General features: G+C 40.5%; 1 protein-coding gene and 1 long non-coding RNA gene across 5 annotated transcripts in view; one reads left to right on the forward strand and one right to left on the reverse strand.

The window, feature by feature from the left end:
• LOC114548340 (uncharacterized) overlaps positions 1 to 21,357 on the reverse strand; it is a 47,913-nt gene that overhangs the window by 14,397 nt on the left and 12,159 nt on the right. For 2 of the 4 annotated variants that reach the window (XR_003691350.1, XR_003691348.1), the window contains exons 3-4: positions 7,569 to 7,644; positions 6,839 to 7,473 (exon numbers count right to left, since the gene is read on the reverse strand). This is a non-coding gene — a long non-coding RNA (uncharacterized LOC114548340). Of the gene's footprint in view, positions 1 to 6,838; positions 7,474 to 7,568; positions 7,645 to 21,357 lie in introns of those variants that run through there. The other 2 variants (XR_003691349.1, XR_003691347.1) reach the window with 1 other exon arrangement.
• On the forward strand, positions 952 to 3,727 carry LOC114548338 (zinc finger protein 503). Its single transcript, XM_028568225.1, has 2 exons — positions 952 to 1,568; positions 2,165 to 3,727. The coding sequence occupies exons 1-2, from the start codon at positions 1,314 to 1,316 to the stop codon at positions 3,575 to 3,577; spliced, it is 1,668 nt and encodes a 555-aa protein (XP_028424026.1). The 5' UTR covers positions 952 to 1,313; the 3' UTR covers positions 3,578 to 3,727.

The following is a 21,357-nucleotide window of genomic DNA, read 5'->3' on the forward strand; positions in this document are numbered from 1 at the left end:
TTAATGGCAGACACAAGAGGGGTTTTAAGCACTCTTGGTATAAAAAGAAACATTTTTTGGCTTAAATGTAGCAGAAATGTGGAGGAATATTTTTAATTTCCAAGACAAAAGACTTGAAAAATTACATCCTATTAAATAGATGTCTGCAGCAGAATTAGGGCTCTGTAAAAATGCCTCAGAGCTAATCTCCAATTAAACAAATCGCAGTTTTGAGTTTTACCAGACAGGCAGACTAACAGGCCTAAATTATGATGGAGTAAGGGAGAGACACATCACTTCTTCACTCCACTTCTCATGGATTCACTTAACAGTAGTTGACCTGAATATGACTGAGAAAAGGCACACAAAAAAACTGCAGACAGCTGACAGATAACTGGCATACAGCAGGACAGATAACTGACAGATGACAGGCTGTGTGATTGAGAGGAGAAAGTTGCAGAAAATGTGAAACATGCCGATGGATATTGGTGCACGTTGGAGTGAATATCTGACCAGAAAGGCCCCTGGCTTGTGAATTCTGCATCTTTTAGAGTCAAAGGTAATTCATTAATAAGTCTGTGCAAGAAATTTGTATAAGAGACAATCTGACTGGCTTGAACTGCTGTTTCCTAATTGCTGTGGACTTTTCCAAAGAAAATAAGCTCATAATGACTTACTTGAAATTAAAAAAAAAGGAATGTAAATGTAGTAATGGTTGGCCAGAGGTGTCAATTTGTCCAACATCTTGCAATAAAAAGCATTTTCGGACTCTTCTATCTGGAACAAATTGTATGAATTAATATGTATTTCGTCCTCACTTGACATGAAGAGGTTTTGGTCATTTTTATCCCCCAAAACCACACAGGATGGAGGGGTGGAGCATGCGTAGCGCCAATTACGCATATAAAAACTCTAAATATAAGTGCTTGCAGTGGATGAAGTATGAAATACACGCCCGTGTGAGGAGGAAACGTCACATTCACTCGAGCAACCGATCACCTCGGGATCCCTTTTTGATTGGGAGGCGGCAACGGCTGTGATCTGCGGACTAATTCAGATGCTGTTTGAGAGGAGGCGGAGTGATCTCTCCTGCCCACTACCCACGTATACAGAGTCCGCTCTCGGACCCGCAGCCACACTGTCGGAGCGACGCCGGGGATGAAGCAACGCGGCTGTGATACGCACGGATTCTTCTCTCGCACACCGCGTCTCTTTTAAGGATTTAATATTGTTTATTTTATTTCTGGCAAAGGCTTTAGCCGTCTGACGTTTTGAGTGTTGGCTTTATTTACCCTACACATGTATGTCTCAACCTTTTTAACGAGAATTGGGTCATGATCACATCGCCCACGGTCTCTGTCCTGAGAAACAGCAAGAATCCAGCGTGGGAGAGCGGCTCCTCGGGGGAGAAGGGCGCAGTGAAGAACGGCCAGCTATTTATCCACAACTCAGTCTCTCCTGCAGACCCTTCTCGTCAAGCCAGTCGTCTTCCCATAAAGGTTTTGAAAATGCTTACCGCTCGGGCAGGACACATTTTACACCCGGAGTACCTTCAGCCTTTACCGTCCACTCCCATCAGTCCCATCGAGGTAAGCACCAACGCAGTTTTGTGAAAACGTTCGCACACACGGGCATCAATTCGCTAAATGTCAAACTACACCGTGTTTCATTGTGAAACCACTTCTAAAAGCTGCCAACTCGCTATTATGGGATGCTTTTTTTCGGGACAACTTGGGTTAATAACTTATGATAAACAAGATTGCATTTGTATTCGATTAAAATAAACAATAACAATCTCCTACTGTGATTTTTAGAACTCATATCAGAGTTGATTTCTGACATTTTTGGTTGTTGTTTTTTTGTCTGCGTTAAAACAAACTGAGGTTTGAAATTTTCGACTTTGGAATTTAACCTTCTTGTAGCATATTGATGCTCGTGTTTGTGATGTCATTTTCGACGTGTGGCAGCTGTTCAGTGTTATATTCTATCTAATGTAAATCAGCTCTGTGTGTACGCTTGCTCTTTAAATGCCCATTACGCTGACTTGTTTTGAGTTTCATCCCGAGATAAGTTCATGCGCAATGCGCAAACTACGCGGAACGGTCATGTGCATATTTACCACAAAACATAATAAGTACACGTGCTTTTATTGATTTCACTAACTGTATTTTGTATTATTTCACAGCTGGATGCCAAGAAAAGTCCGTTGGCTCTTTTGGCCCAGACGTGCTCTCAGATCGGCAAACCGGACCCGCCGTCCTCCTCCAAACTGTCCTCTGTGACCTCAAATGGATCTAGTGACAAGGAGACCAAATCCGGTCCGCTGAAAATGAGCGACATCGGAGCCGACGACAAATCTAGCTTCAAACCTTACTCCAAATCGTCAGAGAAGAAGGACTCGAGCAGCAGCCTCAGTGGAGATAAAACCAGTTTCCGAGTGCCTAGCGCCACCTGCCAGCCGTTCACACCCAGGACAGGCAGCCCCAGCTCCTGCACCTCAGTCTCTCCTCTGCCGGCTGAAGGCAAAGCGGGGGACAAGGAGGAAAAGAAGGAGTCCGATAGCAATAAAACCAGTACGACGGAGAGTAATGGCAGCCATAGGATAAGTGGAATTAACTCTGATGGCAGCCCACATCATGAGAACACATCTGGATCAAAGACCGTTACATCAGACTCACCATCTGTAACCTCATCGTCTTCCTCCGTCCTCGGCTCTGGACTGGTGGCCCCTGTTTCCCCATATAAGCCCGGTCATACAGTTTTCCCCATGCCACCTGCTGGTATTTCCTATCCTGGAAGTTTAGCGGGTGCCTATGCACATTACCCGCAGCCGTTCCTTCCTCCTGGAATGACCCTTGACCACACCAAATCCAGCAGCCAGCTGTTAAGTGCACAGTTTGCTGCTGCCAGCTCACTGGGTTGCAGTAAAGCAGGAACGAGTCCCTTAGCTGGAGCATCCCCGCCGACTCTAATGTCTGCTAGTCTGTGTCGAGACCCCTACTGCCTGAGCTACCACTGCACAAGCCATTTGTCCGGTGCATCCAGCGCTAACTGCGCACATGACTCTGCTGCGGCTGCGGCACTCAAATCTGGATACCCACTCATGTACCAGACGCACCCGTTACACAGCGTGCACTCCTCGGCCCCGTCCTTCAGTGGACACCCCTTATATCCTTACGGTTTTATGCTTCCCAATGACCCCCTGCCGCACGTGTGTAACTGGGTGTCAGCTAACGGACCTTGTGATAAGCGCTTTTCCTCCTCCGAGGAGCTTCTCGGCCACTTGCGGACTCACACGGCCTTTGCCGGTACGGAGAAGTTGATATCTGGGTACCCGGGGTCATCTTCTCTCGCCAACGCCGCTGCGGCTATGGCTTGTCACATGCATATGCCTCCTAATGGCAGCCCCGGCACGCTGGCCCTCAGGGCCCCCCATCACCCTCTCGGACTGAGCAGCCGCTATCACCCCTATTCAAAGAGCCCCCTGCCCACACCCGGGGCCCCAGTGCCGATGTCCGCGGCCACAGGGGCATATTACTCCCCGTACGCCTTGTATGGACAAAGACTGACAACAGCCTCGGCCTTAGGATACCAGTAGAGTCAACAAATTATACATTTATAAAAGCAGATTTAGGCCCAATGAGTTTTATATTGTACTTCATGCAGGGACTGGATCCATGTGGGGATCAGTGTATTTATTTGCGATAGCTTCAAGCGTGACTAAAATAAAAAATAATCTAACTTTGAAGACTCAATGTGCATTATTTTACACAGGGGAGAGTATTGGTTATGTTTACCTGCTGTGCATCGAAGTGAGTTTTGTGCTGATTAAAGTGGGAGCTTTTTAAGTAATATGGATTTTAATCTTCATGCAGAATCAACTGTAAATCTTGCAAAAGTTATTGTGCCTCACTCAGACGAGTTAGAGGGCCGCCAGTGCAGAGTGATTTGACAGAATGATGGACGTGTAAAATCAACCAGAGCAGCTTCTTCAGAATTGTCATTGATTTATCTTGTGGGGGGCGAAACGTTTCATGAAGCCCGTTTTTACCTGAATGGCAGTTTTAAAGCTCCAGACAGCTCTGACACGGTTTACAGAGATCTTTTTAAATCACATGAATTACCCCAGCCCTATTATACATAAACTTAAATAAAGTTTGCTGTTAGGTCAATTAAGTTCAAAAAGCTTTACACACACACACACACACACACACACACACACACACACACACACACACACACACACACACACACACACAACATTAGTTTGGCTGTGCAATGATATTGTACTGTGGGTTTTTAATCAAATATATATCATTACTTATTTAATTGGTCCAAATTTTGTTTGTGAGGCTGTGGCAAACACAAATGCGCATATATATATATATATATATATATATATATATATATATATACATATATATATATATATATATATATATATATATATATTTTATATTATATATATGATAGACAGATATTTCGTTTTTATTGTTGACGGTCATCGCGAAATCTAACTCATTTCATTTTATTCATAGCCATGGTTTTCTCTTTTATGTTTTGGTGAAACCAAAGGTGCCTACAGATGGAGAACAAATTATATAAATGAAAACCCTTTGCATGCTTTTATATTTAATATGAGCTAATAGAGAGGCTTTTGTAAGCATGCATGTTTTTGTTTTGTTAACCTTATTGTGACAAGAAGCTGAAACCACTAACAGGCCTTGGTGCCATATAGCTACAGTGTGTGTGTGTGTGTGTGTGTGTGTGTGTGTGTGTGTGTGTGTGTGTGTGTGTGTGTGTGTGTGTGTGTGTGTGTGTGTGTGTGTGTGTGTGTTCGTTCTCTTGGGTTCATCAAAACATACTGAATCTTCTCAATCACGAGGTCATGGATTATGGTTTCATTAATGAAGACAAACGAGATACTGATATCCGTGAGGAGCTCGCTAAACAAAGATTTACGATGACACCAGATGTGGGACGTTTCCTCAGCTTTTGTGATCGCTGTAATGAAGCCATGAAGCAGAGAGCATGAAATAAAGCGAGGCCTTACTATTTAATCAGCCCCTTAAAACAAATCAACTAAATCAAGCCAACAGTGTTATTATCCATCCTCAGTAAATCAGGCTGTTCTCCAGCAATAAAATCTCCATCATTAACGGTCAGATGTCATTTTCATCAAATACACCCATCCTTCATGTAGATGAGTCCTCATAGCTCAGTGATAGATGGTAATAAAGCCCCTAACCCACAATTCAGCATTGCAACCAGTCAGCCATGAAGCCAGTGTAGATCATACGTGACGCATCTTTTTTCATTTAACAGCACATCAACGTGATGTGAACAAATGGGATTATGATTTTTGAACATTATTTCTCAACATTTAATTGATGTGTGACAATGTGGTATACATTCACACATGCTCTCACGTTTGAACAGATGAACCAGTCAATACATTATTCAGTAGATTTGATTTTATAGTATCAGTTGCTGAATTATTTTTAATTTAGGAAAAGACGTAAAGTCTGTGCACTACAGCAGGGCATCTGTGCTTCTTACATGTGGACTAAATTGCTTGGAAGTTAACATTTAATTAGAAAGTCTTGGATTTTATATTGTTTACTTGAGTAATAATTATGTTTTTTATAAACAGTATTTTTAAGGGATACATTTTATAATATTAGTTATTTTTTTTTATTTTTTATTTTTAGGTGGTCTTATTAAAATCAAGAACTCTTTTCCAAGAGAGAACTGAGAACAAATTGCAAACACACAAGTGACATGAGACAGCCTCATAAAACGGCCATTACACATAAAAGAGAAATTCAAACTATAACAAATTATTAAAAATATCATAAAAGGAAAACTTTAAGTCCCTCAGATGAATACATGTCTGACACTTTAACCCTATCTAGAATTGATAAGCAGTATAAAAACATTTAATAAATGTTTAAAACTCTATAAATGTATTTGTCTACAAGTCAACAGTACGTGGAGGCTGATGTATAAAGAGACAATAAATCACAATATATTAAAATATGTCCTCATGGGAGAAGTTGTAATTGTTGACAAATACTGTACATTGATACACACTTGAAAATGTATCCATATCTGCTAGGGTGGGGGGGGGGGGGGGAGTAAAGTGTTCTGCATACAGTAGATGCATAAAAACGTTAATGTTATAATCTGCTGTCATTAGCTTTGTATTCAACAATAAAGATGAAAAAAAAATTGTAAACATGTAAACTTTGGACAGCAACCCGTTATAAATGAAAACAAACTGTAGATAAGCTGCTGTGGTAAATTCACCTGTAATACTGTACAGTGGATTGTATAATGTTTTAAAAAGGAGAAAGAGCAAGTTGCTCAACAATAGTTTTTGAAGGACAATCTGCTGTCTAACCAGTATTTACCATAGACTGTATATAAAAACTATTTTCAGTATTTACAATACTGTACAGTTACATCACTGTTTTGTAATGAGAGAGGTAGCACCAACAGTTTGAATTTTTATCATAAATTTTGTCTTTAGAGCTTGAGTTTAGGAGAAGTTAATTTAATTAAGGAGGTCATTGGGGGCAGATGCTTGATCATATGGCTAGAGGTAATGGGTACGTCTGTTTATTACATTAACTGGCTCAGTGGGCCTGACATATATCTATCCTACCATGTTAAAGTCTATCAATCTTTACGTAGTAACAGAGGATCTCTTTTCCACATGTTTGAACGTAAAATATTGTCAGGACATGAGACACTGGACGGCTTTGTGACTCCACGTTGAATCACAGTGATGGCCCCACCTGTTCCGCTTTGAACTGCAGCATGAGTGAGACTCAAGGCCTTTCACCTGAGGGGGAACAGATCAGCACAGCATGGCCCAGCACAGGCACACTGATGTTAAAAATTGTCACTTTTGCACAGCTGCACGCCATGTGTTACACTGTCTGTTATGGTTGAAGGTAGTGGACATCATCACCGCTACGCTGAGCTGATGTTCCTCCTCACAACGCCCACAGTCATGTACAAAAATGGATTTTTCCAGAAATCGGTTCATGCATCAAATGCATATATCGAGCAGCTTTCAAACACTTGTTACACATGGTCATATAATTAATTCAACACCCTTTTGTCAGCAGTATTAATGATCCAATCAAGGGGATTTCCCCGTTGTTACACACATTTTTGCTGCTTTGTATAAATCTCCGTCAGTGCTTATGTACTCTGGAAAGGCAGGCGAATCTCTGTTTATAGAAGCAAAAGGAAAAAACGATGACTTTTTGCATGTTTAATCAGCTGAGAAGTGTGTCTTCCATCATCCCGAAAAACATGGTGGTTTATGTTTGCAGGAGAAAGGCTTTTGCTTCTCCAAACAAGTCCCATATTTATCATCACTCCATCATTTCCTCCCTTTGACAAGCAAAGTAAACGATAGGAATACGAAGTTAAAGCTGGGTTTTACTGAGCCGTTGACCTTTGGAGCTTGTCTTCTTAACTCTAGTGAAGCATCATAAAATGAAGGAAGTGAACTTGGTACACTGAGATTATCCTAATGTGGAGAACGTGTGTGTCTGTGTATTCTGTATACTCACAATAAAGTGTGTCTTTTTAAGCCACAAGCCAGCCGATGGGAAACGGAGAAATGGGGAATTTTCCCTTGAAGAAAGTCTGTCAACACAAAGCAAAGGAAAGAGCAACAGTGAGTTAAACAGTGGGCCCTTGTCTTTCAGCACTCAACATGCCCTATAATTTACACAGCACTGACAGGGGCCATTTTGAAGTCTGTCATAGGCGGAAAACTTTTGTCTCCAAACGTCTTGCTCACACTGCGTCGACTTCTGCTCGGGTCTGGGTGATTAATGACTTATGGCCTTATTGTGTGGAGGTGGCTAATTACCTACAGGCTGACTGAAGACACACACTATCCAAACCCTCCTCTGATAACCCCAACTTTTCCCCCTCCTCATCTTGGCATGTGGAAGCTCTTACTGACAAATTTGCAAGAAGCAGACTAATGTTGAGTAAGATGAATGGCCTCTGAGAACAGTAAACAGCCTTTAATTTAACAGTGTTTAAATGTATGACACACTGGCATTGTGTGTCCACGCTGTTCGTGCTCTCTGGTTGGGAAACGCAGCCAAAGTTCCCCCGCTGTTGGTTTAAAATTAGGCTTGGCATATTCATGGAGGGAGTTTCTGGATGCTCGGGCTGGCAAACATGTGTTCATTGCCTCTTTAGGTTTTCTGCAGTCCCTTCAGACTGACATTCTGAGACAAAGAGAATCAGTTTCTTTAGCAAACTGGTCTTAAATGCAATATGCAGGCAGCCAGTTAGAATATCTGATAAAGTCATAAAGAAATAAAAGTCATTGGAGCCAGCGGAGAAAGAAGACAAATAAAGCATTATGCTGCACTCTAACAATAAGCCAAAGCCACATAAGCTCTCCTTTAAGGTCAGTGGCTCGTTGCACCAGACACACGGCTGGACAGAAATTGTGCAGCCATCCCCTCCACTTTATCTCACCCTCCCTATTATTAGGTTTGTTAACATACTGTATTGCCGTGTTTGCAGTCATGTCGACAGGCTAACTTAATCAAGTTACTATCGAACTTTGCAACTTCTGTGCTTCTGTGCTTCGCCCAGCGCGACAGTTTTAGTGCCAGAATTATTGCCTTGACCTATGAGAGGAAATTAGCTATGGACACAACTTTTCTTCCTGGTGAAAAAACTAAATATTTACCAGACCAGTGACAATGATGGAAAATACCAGGAGACAAAAATGTTCCTTCAATAACGTTACAAATGAAAAATGCCACATGGACCCAAAGTGGTGCAAAATGCATAATGCCAGCTGGCAGACCATTACAGGTGATGGACATTTCACTTACCTAAGTCAAAATATAACAGGCTGCTGTTCATTAATATACAGGAAGGCCTGCAGAATCGAGCCTGCCATCTGGTTAAATCGACAGAGTAATCTACAGCTCGTGATTAGGGCTGAGGAGCACAGTTTCTCTTTAATCTCTCTCAGCTTTAACAAAAAAAAAAAAAAAAAAAAAAATTCCATCTGCACCATGTGGTACATCATTTTTCTTTAAGACAAATGGACTGTTTTTGTATGATCCAAAATTAGATCAGCAGAAAACAATCAATCTTGTAACGGGGCTGGGAAAATAGTTGAGATTTGGATTCCGTTTTCTCTCCTCTTTAGCGTCCCACCTCTCACTTTTTATTGCATGACTGGCTTCGCAGCCATCAGCATTATTCCCATGACGCTCTCCAGTCAGCGCCATCACATGGCGTATACCGAGCCTTGGACTAAAGATGTGCGTTAATATAGTGATTCCCCTTCAGCTTTGTTCCCTGTGGTGCTCCACAACAGATGGTGACCTGTGCGAATGTGTGACACCAGAACCAAAATCCACACTGAAGTAAAGAGAAAGACAAAACACTTCAAGTTATCCTGTCTGCAAATTAGCGAGATGACACAACTGTCAGGTGCCAACCTCCTGTGACAGTTGCCCCCCACCCATTACAGGAGCAGCGATGCTTTCACTGCACGACAAAAGGGAAATGGGTGCATGTTTTTTTATAGGAGACCTGTCTGTCAGCTGGCTCTCAAGTCATAACAAATCACCAGCACTCAGCTGAGGCTGAACATTCAGGGCGTCAGGAGGAAGACGGATGACCTGCAGGCCTTTGAAGTGCTCTGGCAGTTCAGATGGCTCAGCGGCGCTGACAGAGAAATATACACAACAGAGCAACCAATAATGAGAACATTAAACATTCCAGCCACCTGACAGGCTGACAAAAACAGCCTGGCCTCACATCAATCATCCGCTGAGACATAACCTTGACAATTAGTCCCCTCTGATACTCCCCATAACCCCTGGGCCTGCACTAAGGAGGAGAAAACCAAAGAGCTTAATCTAATTCCCTAATTCTGATTGATAAAGACATAGTAGCGACAGAAACCGCAATATATTGGTTCAACAAATGATGGATTCAGAATCAGTTGGCAAGCACTTTGTAAAGTAACGACTCTCCAAGGACAGATGTGAAAATAGAAAAATGCACATACTGTAGTTCAATTATTTTCCTGGCTGTCTCTAAAGATGTTTCAGCTAAGAACACAAAAATGCATCCAGCATATGTTTATGGCTCTGCCTGCTCAAATATGTGTTTTAATGACGCCCCCACAGGCATTTATATAAATACTTGTAGCAGAGCCAACCCTTAAGTTTCAACATAACTCAAAGCATAGATCAGCATAAAACATTAATAGTTCTTTATTGTGTGCCTAACGAGGTTACATATCTTACATCTGTATCTGTAAACATGCGCTAAATGTCAAATCTGATATTAAAAAGCTCTACAAATTCTGCTCACTAAAAGACTTTATATCATAAATGTTCAGGAAAAAAAAAAACTCCAGTTCTTTTTCTTTTGAGCGTACTCCTTATTAGCCATGTACAGAATACTTTTTAGTCTTGCACACACTCAAATCCTGGCCCTCCAAAAAAAGCAAGGGGCCATGTTGTCATCACTCTATTCACTCTAACTATGTAGTTACCATATGACAAATGAGCCATGTGAAATGACATTTCCCTTTTGCCTTCACACCTGTAGAGAAAAAGCTAAGCAAACGACAGATGGATGTATGGCAGAACCTCAAAACTACTGCATCTCCCTCTTATTTGGTGAAATGGAAAGAGCTGGGCCAATGACTGCTTACAAAAACTACCTGAGACGAAGCTGCAGAGTTCCAAGCCCTGAGGATGATAAATGGCTTCGCTAACCCTGTGGGACTGCAGACCCAAATGAGGACGGAGCTAATTGCCGTGCGAAATACTTTGGCATGAATAGAAAGAAAATGCAGGCGGGCCGCAGCCAAAAAAGGGCCCAGTTGCTGCTCTGAACTCCTAGCTGGCTTTTGCTTACAAGAGTTCACTCTGTGTCCATAAATCATGGACTGCTTACAGCTGAAACTGCCCTTAGTCATCAACATGCAATAGACTGAGTGACAGATTCCATCCTGACTACATTAGCCCCCAGTTCAAACGAGGCTCCTTTTTTTAAACTCTCCTACCATCTCGAACCTCGCAGGAAATGAAAACCAGATGGCTGAGGATCGCTGTGTATAACATAAATCTGAGCTCATATGGGGGGGAAAATAAGACAAAAGAGTAAAAAAAAAAAAAAGTTAAAGAAAATGACAGGGGTCAATTTGAGGTATCCTGGGTTTTTGATATCCTTCAAATAATGCTTCAGATATGACTTTATCCTGAGGCTATGGTCTGCAGCACATTACTCATTTTCAACTGACAGGAGACCTGAAATGTGGTTTCAGTCTGTGTTACTCCCACGCAGGTGACACAAGTGCAAACTACACAATCATTCTTAGCTACGTCCATGATTTCTGAACTCCAATCTTGAACTAGACAGCACTCAGAGAGTAAAAAATAATTAATTTTATAATTTAATGAGAAATGTTTGTTTGTTGGATCAGGATCCAGATCTGCATCAAGATAATCATATTGATGGACAATAATGGGCTACATGTGGCTTTTTTCATTCAAATAAGTGCAGTAGTCAAGAGGGAGTAAATGAGTAGGTGCAAATGTTAATATTTGCCCTATCTCACAGTGGCTTTCAAACATTCTTGGATCTGCAACAAAAAAAAAAAAAAATAACTTGACACTTGGACCAAACCCTACTCGAATTTTTATTGAAATTAGTTGTGTGTTTTAAGTGTATTTGATGAGTTGTAGCATGAGTTAGTCTTTCGATATCCTTGACATTGCACTTCCGGGATTGCTCCGGTGCCGCAGGAAATTCCTCAGATCTCTGCATGCATGGTAAATTGAGACCGCTAAACTAGACTATCTGCCCAATCTGAGTTTTCTCTAGCACAAATATTTTACAGCTTGCTTGTTGCGGAGCTTAGCTCCACCCACAACAATTGTGATTGGTTTAAAGAAATGCCAATAAACCAGAGCACGTTTTTTTCCCATTCCGGAATGCTATGTGGAGTAGCCAGACCCTCCTCCGTGTGGATGGTCTGGCAAAGCGAGACTAGTCTTTCCATAACGGGATAAAGCTGGTAATATTTAAGCCGTTTCCCAATTCCCGGTTTGTGCATCCCCGATTCTTCTACTAGATTCCTCTCGTGTCTTAGTCCTGCCAACAGGAGATCCTCTGAGCTTTTGTTTATAGCAATTAAATATGACGTGTGGCACAGCTGCATCAGCCGTTCATTGTTTTGTCATACCCTGTATTTTATGATCTCTGTCAGATGAGCAGAACCGCGTTCATTCCAACTTATATTTACTTCAAACACAACGTGGCATAATGTGATAAGAATGTACGGGTGTCGTACATATTTTTATTATAATATTATTATTATAATAATAATAATAATAATAATAATAATAATAATAATAATAATAATAAGTACACTTGCAAAAAGTCAGGGAACGTTGAGGATCGTAGACACAGTGGTCGGCCAAGGAAACTTAGTGCAGCAGATGAAAAACACATCAAGCTTATTTCCCTTTGAAATCTGAAGATGTCCAGCAGTGCCATCAGCTCAGCTGGCAGAAACCAGTGGGATCCGGGTACACCCATCTATTGCCCGGAGAAGTCTGGCCAGAAGTGGTCTTCACGGAAGAGTTGCAGCCAAAAAGCCATACCTCTGACATTGAAACAAGGCCAAGTGACTCAACTATGCACAAAAACATAGGAACTGAGGTGCAGAAAAATGGCAGCAGATGCTCTAGACTGAGGAGTCAAAATTTGAAATATTTGGCTGTAGCAGAAGGCCGGTTGTTCGCCGAAGGGCTGGAGAGCTGTACAATAATGAGTGTCTGCAGGCAACAGTGAAGCGTGGTGGAGGTTCCTTGCAAGTTTGGGGATGCATTTCTGCAAATGGAGTTGGAGATTTGGTCAGGATTAATGGTGTCCACAATGCTGAGAAATACAGGCAGATACTTATCCATCATGCAATACCATCAGGGAGGTGTATGATTGGCCCCAAATTTATTCTGCAGCAGGGCAACAACCCCAAACATACAGCCAAGGTCATTAAGAACAATCTTCAGTGTAAAGAAGAACAAGAAGTCCTGGAAGTGATGGCCCCCACAGAGCCCTGATCTCAGCAACATCGAGTCTGTCTGGGATAACATGAAGAGACAGAAGGATTTGAGGAAGCCTACATCCACAGAAGATCTGTGGTTAGTTCTCCAAGATGTTTGGAACAATCTACCAGCCGAGTTCCTTCAAAAACTTTGTGCAAGGGTGGTCACACTAAATATTGATTTGATTTAGATTCCTCTTCTGTTCATTCACTGTATTTTGTTAATAGATGAAAATAAACTATTAACACTTCCATTTTTGAAAGCATTCTTAGTTTTCAGCATTTTTTCATACCTGCCTAAAACCTTCGCACAGTACTGTACATACACAGTAAATAGGCTATACATATAGCCTTATAGGCTATTTCAGTGTAAAACATTACAAATGTCTGTATGAAAAGAACTATACAAATATATACAGTAGCCTATATTAGGTACACACAAGTGTTTTCGATGAGTGTTTCCTATAATGATTTAATTTAATGATTAGAGAGGCTGCTTGTAAACGTTTCCATGCATACAGTAATGTCACTGCAACTACTATTGTTGGACATTAAGCAGCAAAACTAACTGTAGTTTTAAACATGAAAGAGAAAACAGGACTAGACTACCCTTAGCTTCTGAAATAATCATAATGAAGTTAAGCTGCGGTTTCTCGAGCCTCTCTCCAGACGCACTTACAAATGAAGCTGTCTCACAGCAGCTCTGTTCACATTTTAGAGAACGTAATAATATTTCCCTTGTTAAAAGTGTATTATTTCACCCACCCACTATTAATCAGAATCGTAAATGTATTTGATCCGACCAGCCCGATCCGTCGATTAACCACGGGACCGCGTATATATTATCGTTCTCTCCCCTTTCTCTCTCCGTCACGCCTCTTTGTTTACATGCCACAGGGGAAAAGACTTTCGCAAAGGATACATTGGTGTATCCTCGATTATAGCTCCTCCGGGGAGCCTCCTCAATCCTCGATGTGCATTTTAAGAATTGAGAAGTCCTTCAACATGGTGCGCTGAGAATGATTTCCGGGTCACAAGCCGGAGGATCGAGGAGTCAAGGAGGTGCAAATTGGGGAATTGGGAAAGGCCCTTAGTATTCTTGTTATTGTCTGCAAAGACCAAAACTAACAATACGTTTTTAATCACAGTCATGTTTGATCATTAAAGGGTTAGTTTACCCAAATGACATACAGTATAAACTACTTGAACTACTTTCTAAAGCCTCTTTACCACAGGACAAAAAACCCTGTAACACCCACTAACATCTGGCTTTTGTCTTTAGTGGGAAAGGTTAGAATTGGCATTCATTCAGGGGACAAATTGCTCTGCAGTAGTCATGGGTATTTATTGGCTTCAGCTCCGACATGACAGCTGGGTGGATGTTCTCATTTTCACCCCTTTTCCGGTGCGATGCTATGATGTTTCTCTCCTGTCAGTAACTTCTGTGACACTTGGTCACCCACAAATTCCATCTTTCTCCGTGCAAGCAGCGCTCGAACATCGTACCCAAATTATTTGGAACAGAGTTTAAAAGAGAGACTTAGTAAGTAGCAGATATAAAAAAGATGTAACCACTAATTTTGGTGGGAATAAGGTAATAAACAGAATTATTCCTCTTTAAAACTGTTCAGTGTTTTTCAAAAAATTAAGTGCTATTTCATTATTAGCCATACTGGCGGCATAGCTCCAGGGAAGTCAATGTTGGTCTTCAGGTCATCATCAGCATCTTAGCAGTGTTATTGTGAGCATGCTAGCATGCTGACATTAGCATTTACCTTAAGGCAAAGCCTCACAATGCTGCTAGCATACAGTAGCTGTGGACTCTTAATCTTGTTTAATTCAATTCTGTGAGCATCCCAAACAAAATTCTATTAATCTTCATTGTTTTGCAGCGGGCACAGAAAACTCAGAGGCAGATATATACAGTATATCTAGACAACTACAACCAAAACTATCTGCATGGCTAGATACTTAAGGTCTTCACAGGTCCCCTTCATTCATAGTTCATAGTTATATCTAGCACAAATTATGCAATATGGCCAATGTTACACAAACTATTTACTGTATCATAAAACATGTATACTGACTGTTTAAAGATCAAAACTATACCCCAGTTCAGTACTAATAAGGTAATCAGCATATCTCACATAATAGCACATATCTATCATATATGTATTAATCAGTTTGGTCAACCTATCTTAATGCCTCCTGAGGATTCTCCTAATGAGTAAGTTTTCAAATATTTAATTCCTAATAGGTAGAGCTTACAGCTGGTAAATGTTTGCTCATGATCCTAACTACCACCATGATTAGACCTTTAAAGTACTCCTCTTTCATAATGTAAAGCCCATGAAGCACATTATGCTCAGATGGTTAAGTAAACATCAAAGTAAAATCACAAAGAGCCTCATGTGGACACGGAGAGCTGCACAAAAACAACAAATGGCTGCAATCTACTGGAAAGCAATTTATAGTGCAAAGTAAGCCTTTGTTTTTAGTAGCGGTGATTTATATGTATTTATCTCAGGAATTTTAACCTCAATAGATTCCTTATGTGAGCTGCAATCATTTATATTTTTAGTTTTCTTTGCCACTATCAAGCAGACCAATGAAATATCCTCATCTGTCCTTCATGCCATAACATTATTTGTGATTTTTATGAGAAAGCTGGTGGTGACTCATTTTAATTCTATTGCATGAACTAGAGGCATAATATGTTTTTCATGTTCTCTGGCTCCAGCTGAAAACACCTGCCCTGTTCTCACAGCTAATACATTAAGTAGTAAGTGCCTGAGCAGATGTTGTAGGGTCAGCAGGGAGTCTAGAGCCTATAGAGCTCTCAATATTTATTGGACGGTGTCAGAAGGTAATGACATGAGCTGTCCTCTCTCTTGATGAATCACGTTTTACATAAAAGGTAGAAGACGGAACATGCATTACCTTCCTAGAAACACATTTTCCAATTTGTCAGCCTCTAAATCATTAAAGGCCTGATATTAGCAAGTATATCTTCTTCTAGAAATGCCAATCAGGGAGAGACCTCTTGGAAAATGTTCGAAAAACAGTTCAACTTTCTCACTGGGAACTGTAACACACTGGAATATTTTATTTGTGTTTGCTTTGCAATCATTCATAGAGATCAAAGCCAATGCTTACGGCCTCGGTGTCAGCGCAAGACATCGTTGACATCTCCCATTCACACCGCGTCTTCTTCTCACATCTCACATGCACTCAGTCGTCACATCCCACAACAAAGAGAGGCGCCCCGAGTTATCATCCATCAAACCAAGTCTTTTATGGCCCATCAAAAGACAATGAACTGCCAGAGTGAAAGGAGTGTTTGCAACACGAAGTGACAGCGAATACTCCAGACACAGATTAAACAGCGTTGGAAATGAGAGAACTACATAATGTTTGGGTAATTTGTGAGAATTAGACGTTATGATTCATCTTTATGAAGGGAAGGAAGCTCACATATAAGCACGGCACGGGCCCCTACTCTGATAGTTCAGGCATCTCAATTTACTTTGGTTTTGAAGTATAGGTTTCATATGGTTATAGAGTGGAACACTTTGTTTTCAAACATCGTCAAATGTCTTTAACGCCTCAATTCTAAAGGTATGAGCTACATGTTAAGATATAAAACAGACACTCTAGGCTTATAGTCCTTCAAAGGCATCCCATTTATTCCATGTTCTATTAAAACAAGGGAGGTTTAAGAATAAAGGGGGCTACTGGCAATACAGTACATAATTGTGTACACGACTTGCAACATAAACCATCAACGGCTCTTTGTATGTTATCGCCCATGGATTATTCCTCTCAAGTCAACCATCAAGCTCTGTGTGGGTATGGCGATGTATGCAGTTGCAGTGTGCACCCCCACGTGCAGCATAGATTTTGCTGAAGCATTCGGCAGAGGCCGAGTGAAACGGGACACCCACATGATTATACTGTATCCTGTCTGTTCCTGATTTATTGTGACAGCAGAAACTCCCTGCAGAACCATGTTGTCAGGTGCTAGGACTTGCGCTGTGTGGGACACCTGATAGGCTTCAGGCTTTTATTCAAGACCTTGTCTCCAGAGACGCTGCTGAGAACACTCAAAATCCTAATTACTAAATATACAAGAGCATATCTACTAATGGTGACCGGAAACAGACCACTCACGTTTGGCTAGAAAAGTAACAGCTGTGATTTTTTTTTAAACTAGAAATGTTTAAGGCGTAATCCTCGAGATTCTCAATCTTTAACCCTTTAGTTTTAGGCCCTGTTTTTGTTTGCGGTTTAGCAGAATATTTTAAAAGCTAGAGAACCGATTTCAATGAAATTTGGTGAATGTTGGAACGTTTAGTTTTGTGTTGAAGTGCTGAGCCAGAATTTATTTTAAAGACTCATGATAGATAGAACATGTTTGAAGGCTGTTGCCAATATTCTCATGAACTACTGCACTCACTTGTTACTTGCCATGTATCTCATACATGTTTATGTACTGTATGTTTTATGCATTTCGAGCATAAACTCCACCCCCTCCACGTTAGCGAATTGGATATGGGCCAAATCAAAGTACACGTCAAAGGATTTAATGGGTTCAGTCATTTTAGGTAGTTCTTATCATGCTGATGTTTATTTCTGATTAGTTTGGTTTTAATTAGTTATTTGATGCAATAATATGGGTTGAAACATCATGATGGACAGCTGTAATTGACTTTTTTTTTAAATTACAAGATCGCAGCAACCATATCCAGGATATTTTGGCTTTACTTTTGTGCAGTGAGAGGAAGTGGAGATGTGGCAACCATTTTTATATACAGTCTATGGTCTGGACAGAGGGATTATGCTTTCTATGTAATTGTCTCACATTACATGACGCCATGTTCAGCCCTGTGTGCTATTTCAGAGACACCAGTTAACCTTTCTGCATATGTTACTCCTCTTGTTTAGTAATTCTCTGCTCTCTGTTGTGAAAATTACATTAAAATAGTTCTAATTGGAAACTCTACAGTAAATTATGCAGGATAATATCTTGGTTTGTGATCCCCTTAAGGACTAATTAAAAATATACTTAATTAACACTTTCATTAAAAGCTTCTCTGAATAATGTGCGATTGTTGCGTTTCTTCTGTCAGTCATTAGATGTAATTGTTGTAATATATGTTTTTCAAGGGGGAAAGGACTAAAAAAATAATACAGTTTATAGCGGTATCACCTGAACACAGCACTTTGAGCATGAAGGGAGTCATTATTCAGAATTTATGGATTATCAGGGAAACCAGCATAAATGACTATAAAACTGTTAAGCAGCCAGGCAGCCAGTGGTGGCCAACATGATTAATCGCAGGCGTTCCAAGATTGGATTTATTTTCTCTTTTATTTCTCCTTTAATGACTAGCCGTGAACACCACTCTAAATATATCGCTCATGTTTCCAGATTACCGGTGACTAATGAGGATTCAAAATGGCCGTCATCTACACTGTCTTTTTATTTTAAAAGTCAATACTGCCCGTGGTGTGTGTGTGTGTGTGTGTGTGTGTGTGTGTGTGTGTGTGTGTGTGTGTGTGTGTGTGTGTGTGTGTGTGTGTGTGTGTGTGTGTGTGTGTGTGTGTAATATTCTCATGAGAGCCACTTGCAATGATCAGTTATAAGACTCCCAATTAAAAAGGGTTTTGGAAAGCATTGCTGGCTTTTATAAGAGTACACTGGTGCATCGCATGTATAATTTTCTACCACTCTTGATATTATTCATTCAACTACAAGATTTAGCTACTACATTCATCAACCAGATCTACTTATCAGTATATTTACAACACATACATCTGCATTATTAAAAGGCTCCAAGAGTATGTTGTCACCTATTTTCTCTACAAAGGATCAATGTTCTGCATTCATAGGATAAATGAAGCTATACTTTACATGATGCTGTTTTACCCAATGGATGTACAGTATATTCTGTGTGGAGGGCTCTCAGAAGGCCCTGGGTTGACACAGTAGATATAGCTCAATTTAATGAAAGAGTCTGGCTCAGTAATGACCCCAGTGATTCATATATTGTAAAGGAAATCAATCCCACATCAGCTAAGTGCAGAGACAGGATCTTTTGCAGCCTTAAATCTTGGCATTGGGCTATATACGCTAAACTGTAGGTTACATTTAACTGGAAAATGTCATTGATGTGCAGAATAAGACAGATGAAGTTCATTACAGAGCTGAAAACAGGTATGAAGACAAAACATTGACTCCAATAACGGGCTTTAGAGAGAATATAAAACGCAGGCCCAAGGCAGTGCTTTGTCAGGCTGGACTGTTGTGGCACCAGACTGTTGTTCTTTCCATCTATGATTTAACACAGCTGAGCACAGCTAGATGGCACCCGAGAGAGGACTTGATTTTCATGTTTGCCAATCTTCCTCTATACCTGCTCGTAGTGACCATAATACACTTTTATGCCTCCCGGAGAAATGCTTAAAGAAGCAGTTTGTCCAAGTCCTGTATGGACTTGCATGGCAATATTCTTGATGGATGACAGCAGCAAAGTTTAGAAGACACCCCAGAGAGTTTTCCAATCTCATTTGTTTGGGAGTTTTACATTTGAGACATACAATATACATAATTCCCGCTTTATTTATGTGGGTTTGGAGTCTTTTATTCCAACTAATGAGGCAGAGCACCTCCAGTGACCATGGTCATCTTAAAAGGACATTTTTTAAGAGGTCTGAGATGTGGTCACCCCAGAATAGGAGAGTATTTAAAAATATTTTAAAAGATCTCCAGAAAACCTTTAACATGTGTTGGCAAGCTGATAATAGGCAAATAAATTGCTCTTGGTCAGTTAAAACTTTTCAGGATCCTTGATGGATTTAGGCTGCATACCATCACGGTTGGGCAAAACCTAACTAGGGCTGCAACTAACAGTTATTTTCTTTACTGATTAATCTATATTTTTTGTCTAGTAATTAATTATTTTGTTAAAACATTTTGTCTCAATGTTAAAAGAAAAGGTACATAGACATAGTGATTAAGTAGAACAGTAGCTATCATAAAAAAAATGGCAACAAGTGAGGAAGCTTTTGCATTTGAAAAGCTAACCAGGAAGTGTTGGGTGTTTTTACAAGAAAATAAACTAGCAAGCAAGCACAATGCAAACTAAACAGGAACCCACTTGTAAAAAATATTGTTCCATAGGGCTACTAGTAGTCCAAAACTTGTTCAAAAGGAAGCATATTTTAACAAAAGAGCAAGGATTACGGTCGTTGTTACCACCTTGCCAACTGCTTAACCCCTCTCAGTAGGCGCTATACTAAGACTGACCAACTGGGAGGTCCGTATACAAAATGGAATGACCCTCTGCCAAAATAAAACCCAGCTAGGCTATACATAGAGAAGTGGCCCTTTAGCTTGGGACTAATATATGGTAGCAGCATGACGTAGTGACTCAGTCCCACCCAACAGCTCTGAACTATCATAAATACCTCTCATCACAGAGCAGGGTGGGTCAGTGCTGGGATTGGTTGATATTATTTTTATAGACCAAACATTTTCCATTAATATTATCGTTGTCTGCATAGCATCAATTTTATTTTATTTGTGTGTGACTTTCATGCTTTTACCATGTTGTGGCATATTATCAGAAAAATATTGTTATTAATACATATAGTGATTTCAACCACAGCACTGACACTAGTCCAACCTTTTCATTTATCAAATATTACTACAGTAATGACACTCAAGAACTTAGGCCTCAATGTCACCACTTTATTGTTATGCGAAAGATATGTTGATCAGGCATTGACACAAATAGGGCTATTTTTATACACAGGATTAAATTCATTAATTGCTGTCATCACATCAATCCAAGGCCACGCTAAAGAAGATGACACCAAGACAGAATTAATAGCTTTCAACAAATACTGTGTGAACAAATGTCATTTCTAAAACAAGTTACCAGCTGTTGGAGGGGGAGATCGTAGTGAAGAATATATTGTAGAGATCTGCCCTAACGCCTGTTGGGTGATCCGTAGCTGTAACTGACAGTGGTGCTTTGAGCCCCATGAACAAGACTGAATCAGACTGAATAACCGGACCACATGGGTACCAAGATAAATAGACTGTAGCGTAGCATTTAAAGTCACATTACAGGACCTTGTGATTTCCTAGTCAATAACAAAATGATTGGTTGGCAGTGGCATGCCTAGTTAGCGGGACATTGTTGCGCTTGACATTTATCATAGCTGCGGGGTCGTGAACT

This window comes from Perca flavescens, chromosome 21 (assembly GCF_004354835.1).
Source record: "Perca flavescens isolate YP-PL-M2 chromosome 21, PFLA_1.0, whole genome shotgun sequence".
Lineage (NCBI taxonomy): Eukaryota > Metazoa > Chordata > Actinopteri > Perciformes > Percidae > Perca > Perca flavescens.